The sequence below is a fragment of the Xiphias gladius genome, chromosome 24, assembly GCF_016859285.1.
Source record: "Xiphias gladius isolate SHS-SW01 ecotype Sanya breed wild chromosome 24, ASM1685928v1, whole genome shotgun sequence".
In the NCBI taxonomy this organism is placed as follows: Eukaryota; Metazoa; Chordata; class Actinopteri; order Istiophoriformes; family Xiphiidae; genus Xiphias; species Xiphias gladius.
This window is the reverse complement of record NC_053423.1, coordinates 18,106,491-18,118,756: the sequence shown is the minus strand read 5'-3', so window position 1 is coordinate 18,118,756 and position 12,266 is coordinate 18,106,491. Positions and strand designations below refer to the sequence as shown.

At 38.4% G+C, this 12,266-nt stretch overlaps 1 protein-coding gene across 2 annotated transcripts; it reads left to right on the top strand.

Moving 5' to 3' along the window:
• The first annotated feature begins 984 nt into the window (after positions 1–984).
• On the top strand, positions 985–11,200 carry csnk2b (casein kinase 2, beta polypeptide). 2 transcript variants are annotated; one of them, XM_040122387.1, is made up of 7 exons: positions 985–1,091; positions 2,222–2,303; positions 4,031–4,133; positions 4,935–5,050; positions 7,165–7,240; positions 7,859–8,048; positions 10,069–11,200. In XM_040122387.1, exons 2-7 carry the CDS (start codon positions 2,232–2,234, stop codon positions 10,157–10,159), a joined length of 648 nt encoding a protein of 215 aa, XP_039978321.1. In that variant the 5' UTR covers positions 985–1,091; positions 2,222–2,231; the 3' UTR covers positions 10,160–11,200. The 2 variants fall into 2 exon arrangements, with proteins under 2 accessions (XP_039978321.1, XP_039978320.1); XM_040122386.1 differs by having other exon boundaries at positions 1,023–1,151.
• The last annotated feature ends 1,066 nt before the right edge of the window (positions 11,201–12,266 follow it).

Genomic DNA, 12,266 nt, shown 5'->3' with positions numbered 1-12,266 from the left:
CTGTAGCCAAACATAAAGTTGTTTCGGTGTTTTATCATCTTAACAAATGTTTCTATCATATCATCATTATCTTTCTTTATTAAGTGCTTGAAACATATAGAAGGGAAACGATCAGTGTCAATGCTTAATTTTGTCCCCAACCTGCACGGATTCGCGGGTGTTCTGTCCAAAATGTGACTTAATGTGTCATTTTTTTTGTTTCTCTATTTACTACAATTCGTGTATGCTTCGTGCCAAATTAGTTTTCTAGTACATGTCTGGAGAGTTTCGGTTTATGTCCTTTGTTTTGGTTCAACATACATGAAATACATATTCTAACACAGGGAACATCTAGATTTAGTTATCTGTGTTTTTGTTCTATCTTGTGCCATTGCTTCATAGTAAGGCATGTGAAAGGGCAAATAGCTTTTAAACTTCTTCCACGTTGGTCTCCTCAAATCGGATTTTCAACATCTGACATTAAAGAGCTGACAGTTGTGCAGAGGAGGATAATGCAATTATCAACGAATAATGTTATCACAAAATCGAACGTGATAATGATTTATAAATTTAGTGGCCGGCTTCTTGTATTTAAAAAGGTTTCTGTCCATCAACGGACCTTAACGTCTCTGATGTTGAAACTTCCCACAAGCACTTGAAAACACTGCTATCTGAAAGAGGTACAACCAAAAGCCATGCTTTTTCTACTGCATTATCACGCAGCAATGTAGTAGTGCAGTAAAAGTATAAACTAGCATGAAAATTTAATACTCTCATAAAGTACAAGTGCTTCAAATTTGCACCTAAGTACAGAACTTAATAGTATTGCAGTGAAACCAGGAGAAACTTTAAAGATTTCGGTTTAACGTGTGTAAAATTTTGTTAAACATACAACTGCACTGCATCAGAGTTTCTCTTTCTTTATTTGGAAGAATAACACCTTCTAATGCATTAAACTCGCCTGTAAAAGACTATGTAATGCAGAGAATAACCAGTGAGCGGCAGCAGCAGGCAGCCACCCTGGTACCCTGCACTGGACGACTCACCAGAGGAAGAGGAACTACGCAACCTACGGGGTGAACCGGGAGCTGGTGTCCATCTTATTTACACCGGTGAGATTGCCAAATCTTTCATCTGTCGGGTTTTACAGGAGTGTACACGTTGAAAGCCGGGTAAGTCGTCAGAATTGGACACATTATTGAGCGTGGACGGTTAAACCCAGAAGCAGACAGAGCTGTAAAAAGGGACAATCTATGTCAGGAGGCCTGTTCTCTAACGATGCGCCATATTGAATCTCATTCCAGCCATTAGCGGGAGTTAGCCCAGCGAGCTAACGGTGGCTGTATTTCGTTAACTGATTTTTCGTCGTGTGTGACTGTACAATATAATGTATAATCACCTTTATCACCAATAACAAATGTTTCTGACGGGTTCGAGACTAAAAAAAACTGTACTGCAAAGGCAACTTAATCAAAATAACAGTGTTGAGAAGATAAGGCTAGCGAGCTAGTTAGCCTATCCGTCTGCAGGTTTGGGCAGTAACTGTGTATTTATCCAGCCAAGTTGCTCCTGTCAGTACAGAGTATTTTTACAAAACAATATCGTTTTTGGACAAAAACCAACGCTGAGAAAAAATCTAGCCAGTTAAATGTATAAAATTGACACTGGAATTCATTCATAGTGTGGGAATCTCAAGGTTTGTAGATAGCAACAAATGTGATTCTTGTAAAAAGGAAGAAGACATTAAAACATTTATTTTATGAGAGTTCTGGACAAAATTAAAGGAAAGATTTTCCAATCAAACAACCCTTACAATTATTTAGGGAGCCAAAGATGATATCCTATATTATGAAAACAAGACTTATTAATCTTATCAGGTAAATTTTATATTCATAAGTACACATTTTCTAAATCTCCCCCATCTGTCTAACTATTCATTGCTGAATTTAGAAATTACATTGAGTCTGTTTAATTTGACCATAGATTCTCTTAAGGCCACTGTATCTTAATGTATGACCTTTTTATATTCAGACCTTGATACTTGCTCTTGCTCATCTTGTTCTTTTATATACACTTCATTTTTAAAAGAAATTATAAAATGAATGTCTTGATTGCAGTTGTCATGTCACCCTTGTTATATGTGAAAATGTTCTAAATAAAGTAAAATTTAAAAAGCAAATCCACTGTTGGTGTTGTTGGTTAATTTCTGGATCATATCTGAGTTCCTGCTTATCTGTTGTAGGTCTTCAGACATGAGCAGTTCAGAAGAAGTGTCATGGATCTCCTGGTTCTGTGGACTGAGGGGGAATGAATTTTTCTGTGAGGTGAGTTTCTTTACATTAATTATCACCATCCAAATAGTGACAGAATGAAGTTAAAATGAAAGCTGAACTTGTGATTGTCAAGCAAAACTATACATGTGTGATGAGTCCAGTAGGGTGTTGTTACAGTCCATAGTCACATTTCTCTCTCATTATTACTCTTGTTGTTACTTTAACTACACACACACACACACACACACACACAGTGTAATAGAGCTGCAGCAATTAGTCAATTAGTCATTTGACGGAAGATTAATTGGTAAACAGTTCTGATAATTTAAGTATTGAATTCTGTCATGTTTATTTTCAATTGAATCATTTTTATCATTTTTCAAAGCAAAAATGTCAGATATTTGCTGTTTCTAGCCTCTCAAATATTAAAATTTGATGGTTTTCTGTGTGACACATGACAATTAAAAAAAATGATTATTCAAAAACAATGATCGGTTATCGATTAATCGATTAATAATGATGGTAATCATTAGTTGCAGCTTTACTATGTAACCCGGTCTTGCATCAATATCTATTGGAATTCAGATATTTCATTTGCTGATCTGCTGATAGAACTTGTTATGGGGAAAATGTTGACAATACAAACTCAGTGGAAGATAAGAAATCTTCTTAATGCCCTATAAGCTGGCAAAAACAAGGTCAAGCAGTTGTAAAATTAAAAAAAAAAAAACATGATTTCATGAAAACATGAAAGGTTTTTCCATTTACAGGTAATACAAACAATGTAAATGATTTGTATCAGCTTTCATGGAAGACACCTTTCCCTGTTGGAATAAATCCATGTTTTTTGCTGCTTCATGCTTGCCCGGTGTTGCTTTTTTCAGAGCCTATAGGTTTCTAAGAAGATTTCTTATCATCTGGTGAGTTTATATTTTCAACCGACTTTCAATAACACGGTCCTGGATCAGGGCTTAGCCAGATCATTATGGAGAGAAATTAGACTCAATAAACTACTGCTAGGTAAGTCTGTTCCCCGGTTGAAATGTGTTTCCGTCCCATTATAATTGTGTTTCTCGTAGCGTGCGAATCCGTAGATCCATGCACGCACATTTAACAATCAGTAAATAAATACAAAAGAATGTCACATATATTTTTAGACATTTGTATACAAAGGAAGCTTTTCAAAAGCGAAAATGAGTCAAAAAGTTAAAAATCTGTAAGCAAAATACTAACATTTGTTCAGGCTGTGATGTGTGTATTTGTAAAATTGTTTTACACGTTTTCAAATTGCTTGGTATTTGTGTATGGATTGGAACACGCATTTGTGAGTACCCAAAATTACACACAAATCGTTGTACACATCTGTAAATCTTATTTTTCATTTGTAGGTCGTGTAATACACATTTGTGACCATTTTGAGTCTAATTTTTCTCTATGCGCTCTAAATATTTTTGTCAAAGAATGGGTTGAAAATGCTGAAAGTATTAGTGTTCACTTTTACAGTTCCTGCTGTTCATACTGGCTGAGATCTCTACCTAGTGTGACTCCAGTATGTGACTGTGGCTTTTGACCTCAGTCTCCTACAGTTGAATCGCATTAGGAGGGATGTCTTCACTGCCCGTATGCACAGGAGGAATGATTACAGCAAGGAGTAACGCTTTCAGTGTAAATTTCGGCAAAGACACTTGGAAAAAACCTGAAGCTGTCCTTTCAGTCATATGACACACTAAGTTGTTATTAAATAATCAGTTTTCTTATCTGGGTTTCTCTTTTGACAGGTGGATGAGGACTACATCCAGGACAAGTTCAACTTGACAGGGCTCAATGAGCAGGTTCCCCACTACCGCCAGGCCCTAGACATGATCCTGGACCTTGAACCAGGTCTGTATAATGTGTTCGTGCCTCTATATGCTCAAATTTTGGTAAACATGAGTGTATCCAAAATGTTGTATAAATATCACAAAAGTGTGCTACTTAACAACGTACAAACTTCAGTAGTTTTCACTGGGTATGTTGGTTGAACGCTGGATAATAAACCTCAGCATAGAACTCCTAAACAGCTTTAAAGACATGAATATCGAGACGAAATCTTTATTAATCAGTTAACATGTGCAACAGAGATCAAAAACGTAGGATTAACGGAGTTGCAGGTGTTTTTATCACTGTAACATGTGCTGCACTTTTAATCTGTTGTCTTGAGAACTGTTGCACATGTCAAAAAAAGTGAGAATAAACATTAGATCTCAGCAATCTGTCTTTTAAATCTGTTTAGCCTGAAAACAGCCTTTTGTTTTTGGCTGAGCGGGCTAAACAGGCTTTTTTAAAAAGTTTAGCCTGCTCAGCTGGTGTGCTGGTCTCTTCTGTCCTTTTTGCAGACGATTATACACACACACACTAAGTCATTGTGTATTTTCACAGGATCTTTGAAACCATGTGAGTTATTTCAGCTGGTCTTCAGACTCCCTCGGAGCTTCTGTTGTCATTGTTTTATGCACTTTCAAAGATTTGTTAATGATCCTATTACACTTTTTAAAAACAAGAGCAAACTCTCAATTCTATTGTTGGTGTTCCCTGTCGTTTTGAAACTTTTTCTTAGCACAGGTTTTCATCTTTTTTAACTGTCAAAAGTGATATGGACGCTACCAACATTCCTCTGTTCCCTCTTTTGGTTTCTGTCTTTAGATGAGGAGCTAGAGGACAATCCCAACCAGAGTGACCTGATCGAGCAGGCAGCAGAGATGCTGTACGGCCTCATTCATGCCCGCTACATCCTCACTAATCGAGGCATCGCACAGATGGTAGGCGCCAGCTGCATCAACACAATCCCCAAATCTGTCTCCATAAGGGAAGATGTTCTTCCATTATTTTTGTTCTTGATGTGCTGGAAAATTATTTACACCATTTGAGATGAAAGTTGTCGTTTTAAACACTGCTGCTGACTCTGTATATTCAGTAGAAGGGTCGATGTTGCTGGATTTCTGTGGGATAAATAGGGAAATGAATAAACCTGGGTTGGACTTGCTACAAATCATGTATACAAACTTGTATACTACAGCAAATGGCTGTCAGTCACAGTTTCAGCTCAGTACTGCTAAAACTGGATTTATACTTGATGAAACGGGTTAACAACAGTCTAGTCATAGATATCTATTGTGTAGGTTTGGATTTATAGTTCAGTGTCAGATTTCACCTGTTGATAGCACCATAGCAGCAACAGATGATCAGGTGCTTTAATTATACTCCCCACATTTATTGTGTTAACATTCTTTAATTCACTTTTGATATTAAAGCAACGACAGAAAGGTTTGTCTTATCTCCCAACTAAGAGCAATCGCCATGTTTATTTTGTTGCATTCTTCAGCAATAGAGAGTGGAGATGTTTTTTGCTCTATGTGTCATTGAAAAGCAGCACCTGACCTCTTACAGTTGTTGCGGTCTTCATGTGGTATCGCTGTAGCTGCTGTAACTCAAGCGTAGATAAACATTTGAGGAGTTGCACATTACATACAGCTTAGTGTGGCGGTGATGTGCAAAAGTTCTGTAGCTACACCCAGTGCTTCAGCTAACAATTATTTTCATCATCGATTCATCTGCTGATGGTTTTCTCCGAGAGTTGTTTTGTCTGTAAAAAGTTTGAAAATTGTGAAAAATGTCTATCTCAGTTTCCCAGAGTTCAAGGTGACGTCTTTACATGTTTTGTTTTTTCCGATCAACAGTCCAAAACCCAAAGATATTCAATTTGCAGTGAACACTCATATTTATTGAGCTGGAAGCTGCAAAGTCTTGGAAATTACTGCTATAAAAGTAAATCCCACGATGTATAGCGGCAACGAATAATTGATTTAGAGAAAATTAATCTGCAACTATCTGATAATTGATTAATAATTTTTATAATCTTTCAAGCTAAAATGCCAAATATTTGCTGGTTTCATCTTTTAGATGTCAGGATTTCGGGCTTTTCTTTGTCATGAATAACAATATGATACTAAACTGAATATCTGTTGTGTTTTGGGATGCTATCAGATTAGAGTAACAGGTGTTTTTTCTTTGTTTTATGACATTTTACAGACAAAACTATCGATTAATCGATACATAATCCAGAAGATTAATCACTGACATTAATCGTTAGACGCTGGCCTAAATGATCATTTGATAAGCAAAATAGTTACTGATATATTTTATGTCCACTGATTCATTGAATAAATGTTTTTCAGCTGTAGCTGAGTGTCTTTAAAGTAATAGTTTGACATTTTGGGAAATAAGAGAACTCCTGGGCAGGAATGCAAATAAGCGTATTTCCCAAAATTTTGAATTATCCCTTTTTAATATCTCTGGGTTTTGGTGCTTGTTGGCGAAGGCAACAGGAGTTCTGTGTCATTAAACTGGGGCTGGTCGGAGGGAGATGGAAGGAGATTAACCAACGCAGACTTGAAATACTTGATAGTACATTTAAATACAGTATCTCTGCATCAGGCCACTGCTTATAATGTTAAATTTTTTTGAGACCGTAGTTAGTGATGTGTTGTGTGGGATTGTGTTAAATTCCAGAACGTTGTTTCTATCCGGTCCTGATTTATACAGTTCACATTGATCAAAATTGACCATAGCCTGCGTAATTCAAAACTAAAAGAAATAATGCTTGAAATAGTAAATTTAGATACAACATTGATTACAAACCTCTGCACAAGCCATTTTCATTCAATGTTGTGTTTACATCTCATAATATTTCTTGTAGATTTTTGTTTTGTTTTTTCTTTTAATTCCCTAGAGCTTTTTGTCCTGGCGTAAAATTAAAAATGCACAGTTTTTCAGGGTAGTTTAAAATGTTACGGGCTCGAGTTGCAGCCTTTGATAGTTAGCTTTATATGAGTGACCTGTCAAATGTTTTTTAATCCTCATTTCCTCTTCGTAGTTGGAGAAGTATCAGCAGGGAGACTTTGGATATTGCCCCCGTGTTTATTGTGAGAATCAGCCCATGCTTCCTATTGGTGAGTATTGAACTTTTGTAGTTTATATAACAGCAATAGAAATTTTGTCACCATTGTTGTCTTAATGCTTAATAAGGGTTATTTAAGAATTTACTTGAAGACTGTCCATGTCTTTGTATATGTAAAATATCTGCAACGTTCTGCGCTGGGAGACTGCGTTCCAACAGAGTGGTGTTTTCAAATGATATTTTGTTTTGGAGATGTTTGGGAATTTTACTCACAATGTGTGTGGTCTTTTTTTTAGCAGTTTATTCATGACGCTCTATTCATGAGCAATGAAATCTAGATATCTTTAACAAAACTAAAGAGTCTGCCCCAAATAAAGCCATTTGTTTCTATTCAAATCTAAATTTACATGGATGTGATGATAAATATTCCACTTTTTTTGTTAGTATGCATATAATAATAATTAATAATAATAATTAATAATGATAATAATAATAAACAAACAACACAGCATTCAAAATGCGGATTTGGACAGCAGTTAACATGGCAACGGTAGAAGCTTTGAAGTTTCAAGGCATTCGGGTCAGCCCTAATTTTAGGTATAGTAGATTAAATTTAATTTCGTATCTAAACTAGTTTCTTCCCTCCTCTTTTTCTCCTCCTCCTCAACAGGTCTGTCAGATATCCCAGGAGAGGCCATGGTGAAGCTATACTGCCCCAAATGCATGGATGTCTACACACCTAAATCCTCCAGGCACCACCACACAGATGGAGCCTATTTTGGCACTGGTTTCCCTCACATGCTCTTCATGGTTCACCCTGAGTATAGGCCCAAGAGGCCCGCCAACCAGTTTGTCCCAAGGTTTGTACGATAGGTGGCGCTTAAAGTTGTGCTGGCATAGAGTAAAACAGAAGACTAAGACGGCATTCGGCCTGCAGCAATAATTTATATGTACTAATTGCTGTAATGAGGGTGTAGTTGTGAAAAGTCATGTATGTAATCATGCATCACTTGCAGTCACAATGTTGGATACCACAGTTAGTATGATATTGATGCTTTACATTTTGAATACATGTTCTGGTGCCAGAAATTGAGTGCTCCCCATTCATTAAGTTATTTCACCAACCAGAGGAGGACAAATATATCCCACAGTATACATTCTAACGGGTCAGTTAGCTACAAATAATACAGTGGATCAGTCCCTCAGTAACTTCAATAGTGAACAAAGTTCTCTAATGATTTTAACAAAAATCATGCACTCACACACTGTAAGGTCAAGGGATTGCTTGAGTGTATGCTAATTTTGAGTTTGTATAGTACAAAACCAAGGCAAAACATCAAGCTACAGGCTACATGAGGAAGGGAGACCACTCATTATTCATGTGACATAAAAATATGTATTCAAAGTGCAGTCTGACGCGACAGGGATTGGCATTTGGCTAGGTAAGGGATGGGTTATGCTCAAATGGATTTGTACAATGAGCTGTTTGATCACGTCAGAAGTCAAAAGTGTTTGCAGTTGTTCCAAACGGCCACACTTGAAGGTGGGGTGAAAAGCCGGCCGTAATAGAGAGAGGGGGGGCTACTATCATTTAAATACGAGCATACAGTGCACATTTTCAGACAATTGTTCGTTTGAAAAGTAACACAAATATTTGCGTAACGAGTTCCGCAAAGCTGGTCGGTCACAGTGTGAAGTGGGTGTGAATGTTGGGTTGTCGGATTCGTAAAGTTACACAAACACTAGTACACAGTCCCCTTTAGCCAATGTTGGAAAGGTGTGGGGAGAGGTGGTTTCTATTTGGCCCTCTGGCCAGCTCTTATGAAGGAGAATTCTGCATGCTTATCCGTGCTCTAGATGTAATGACTGTAAAGTGTCAAATTGTGAACAATGTAAAGGATGTAATCCACTTTGAGTGACTACACTTTTTTGCCACGCAGTCTTCACAGATTCAGATCTGGATATGCTAAAATATCAACGACATCATATTTGAGCTGCCAGCCCGAACACAGCATACATGCTTGAGCAGACTTAACACTCAGATCAAGGCTTTGCTAATGTTGGCAGCAGTTAAAGAAAAAATGTGCCTTTTAAGAGTTAAGTTAAACCACATTTGGGTCATGTAAATAGACTTAATCCCACATTTAGCAATTTCACGTGTATTTGGCTCCAAATTGCGGCTAGAGATAACTGAATTATGAACTAGAATTTATTATAGACATCATGCTACATGACAAGCAGGTAAAGAACTTGGTTATGTTTACCTGTTCTGTAACCTGTGGTGACTTATGGCTTTAAACCAAAGTGATGAGAGACAAAAAATTTAAAAGATGAAGAGACAAGGTTTTTATTGATAACAAGTCTTACTGCTTTTTATATGTTACAAGTTTTAAGTCAACACTTTGTAATCATGGAGAGTTTATACCTGATGTCAAAAATTAACTTGGGCAAACAGGGTTAATCCTCAGTCACTCGGAGTGGATTGCATACTTTTCTTTATTCCAAACCCAACTTTTGATTCAGGCTGATAAGACGAACGTATTTGAAGCTTTAGTTCTCGGCAGATTTCTGTTCGTTCAACACTTACGCGTTATTACAATCGAATGCCGATGTTTAACTGCCTGCGGAGAATGTCACATGATAGGGGTGGGGTGATAGGAAAATGTGAGAGCTTAGGATCATGAATTACTGCTCTCTCCCTGAAAGCAAATATGTCACTGATCACAGTGTAAACAAGCTAATCAGATTCACAGTGTATACTCCTGTTGCATGTAGTCTGTTTTTATTTGTTATTTTCAGCTTTTGTGCTGCTCTGGACTTTTTGTAATTTTTGTTAACCAACATAAACAATGGCTGCTTGTCATGTTCTTCTCTCTCCAGGCTTTATGGGTTTAAGATCCATCCCATGGCCTACCAGCTGCAGCTGCAAGCCGCCTCCAGCTTTAAGAGCCCTGTTAAGGCCATTCGCTAGAGCGTCCAGGACGGAGGAGGAGGAGGAGGAGGAATGAGGAAGATTCATAGAGAGAAAGAGAGAAGACATGAAAGAATTATCATCAGAAGGGCAGGGGTCACCTGCATTTTACAAATCTCTTCAGATGTCCCCTCCCCACGCTGAAGACTGTATTATTTTGGTTTAGATTAGGGCAAATGAAAACAAAGTGTAAAGAGTTTTGAGTGTGAGCGAGACATAAAAACGCACAGCCATGATCTTAACCACAAACACACATGCACACACACAAACATTTAAAAAAAATACATGAATGCAGCCACACACCTGGGATTCCATACACATACCTTACCAAACTCAGCAGTGCCAAAAACAGGAGGTGAAGTAAGAGGAAGCTGAACAATACAGGGGCTCCGTGCTGCTGCACCTGTTCACTCACAATACAGCACACTGACGAGAAACCTATATTATCAATGGGTGACACCGCAGGGAACTTTCCCTGTAGAAAAAGGTTTTTGTGTCTGGGGTTTTAGACAGCTGAGTCAGTTTTCACCTCCGATTCTGCGTTTGTTCTGTATTTGGCACAGTTTGGTAAAGGGTGGTGGTAAACCCTCCCGTCATTTGAAGCCTCCTCTCCCTATTGGCCCCTAATGCATGTACACTCAGGCCGGCACTCCCGGGGACAGTTTGGACAGTGGCAGTGGGTGTTTTTCTGTAACAGTTGTTTGGAAAAATTTGGTTTGTCTGATGTTTTGTGGTGTTGCTGCACAAAGCATTCTGTTACATTTGCCTTAAGATGCGGAGAAAACACCCAGATTGTTTTGCTTTACAAAAGGCACGTGCAAAAATGGTTTCTCTTTTAAATTTCTTTCTGCTGTTAGAGGAGGTAGAGTAGAAATAGATAAAGCTAACATGACTTTCTGAATAGTTCAGACACTTGTAATTAGCCTGTGTCATTTCTCCAGCTGTCTGTGAGTGTGTCAAACAACTGTCTGTATTGGTACCGGAGTGAAAATATAACCTGTGCTGCATTTTTTTTTTTCTTTTTTTTTTTTTTTCTCCCACCCCCCCACCCCCCCGAGAGCCCCCCCCCCCTCCCCAGCGGCAGGATTACCTGCGTTTGTATTGTTACCCTCCTCTCCCTCATAGCTTCATCTCCCCTAAAGAAATAGTTTGACATTTGTGGGAATGCGCCTAGTCGCTTTTTGGCGGAGAGCTCGATGAGAAGATTGATACCACTCACTTGTGTACGGTGAATTTGAAGCTACCGCCAGTAGCCGCTTTGGGGAAAAAGCTAGCCCGGCTCTGTCCCCGCGGATGGCAGAACCTTTTAAAGCCCACTAATTAGCACCGTTATACCTCGTCTGTTCAACCCACTCAACAACCTAAGTGTAACGACGTCGGGAAGGGCTGTGTGCCGGTTAGCAGTTGCTAGGCAACCAATTATAGCTCCTACACGTGACGTTAACCCCACTAGCGCCACATTGTTGTTTTTCCACGTTCTTTGTGCGTATTCGGCAAACAAGATAACCCGTGTCAATAATCGCTTATCGTCTTTTTAATTCGTACAACAACCGAAGTTCCCAAACGACCAGTCGCTATTTTACGGGTGGGTTACGCGCTGCTTAGCAGTTGCTAGGCAACCAGCGTTCCAGAACGTTACTGTAACACCACAACGTGTCGATCTTACACTTCGGGGATCGTACGGTTTAAACGAGTGAGTGTTAAAATAATGAGCTTTACAGTTGTGGACAGGAACTAAAGCTCACCACTGTATTTCGGTAATTCCTACAGAAGCCAAAGTGTAAAAATGACAAAACACCTTTTAAGTGATGGTTTTGCGTGGTTGGCAGTTCTGAGTTGACTCCAGGAAGTTATTGGTCCCAGCCAAGAAATAGCATGGTACATAAACCCCGTTTTAAAAAAATAATTTAAAAAAAATGGCGAATTGTCGTTTTTACACTTTTTGTACAGAATAAACAATGTTTTTATAGTGAGTTAGAGAGCTGTTGTTTAGCTGGATTTCTTTAATGTTGGACAGAGCTTGCCAAGAATTTTTCCCCGTTTCCAGTCTTTATGCTAAGCTAAATCAAGCTAACTGCTGGTTGTAGCTACCTCCACCAAGGAGTTT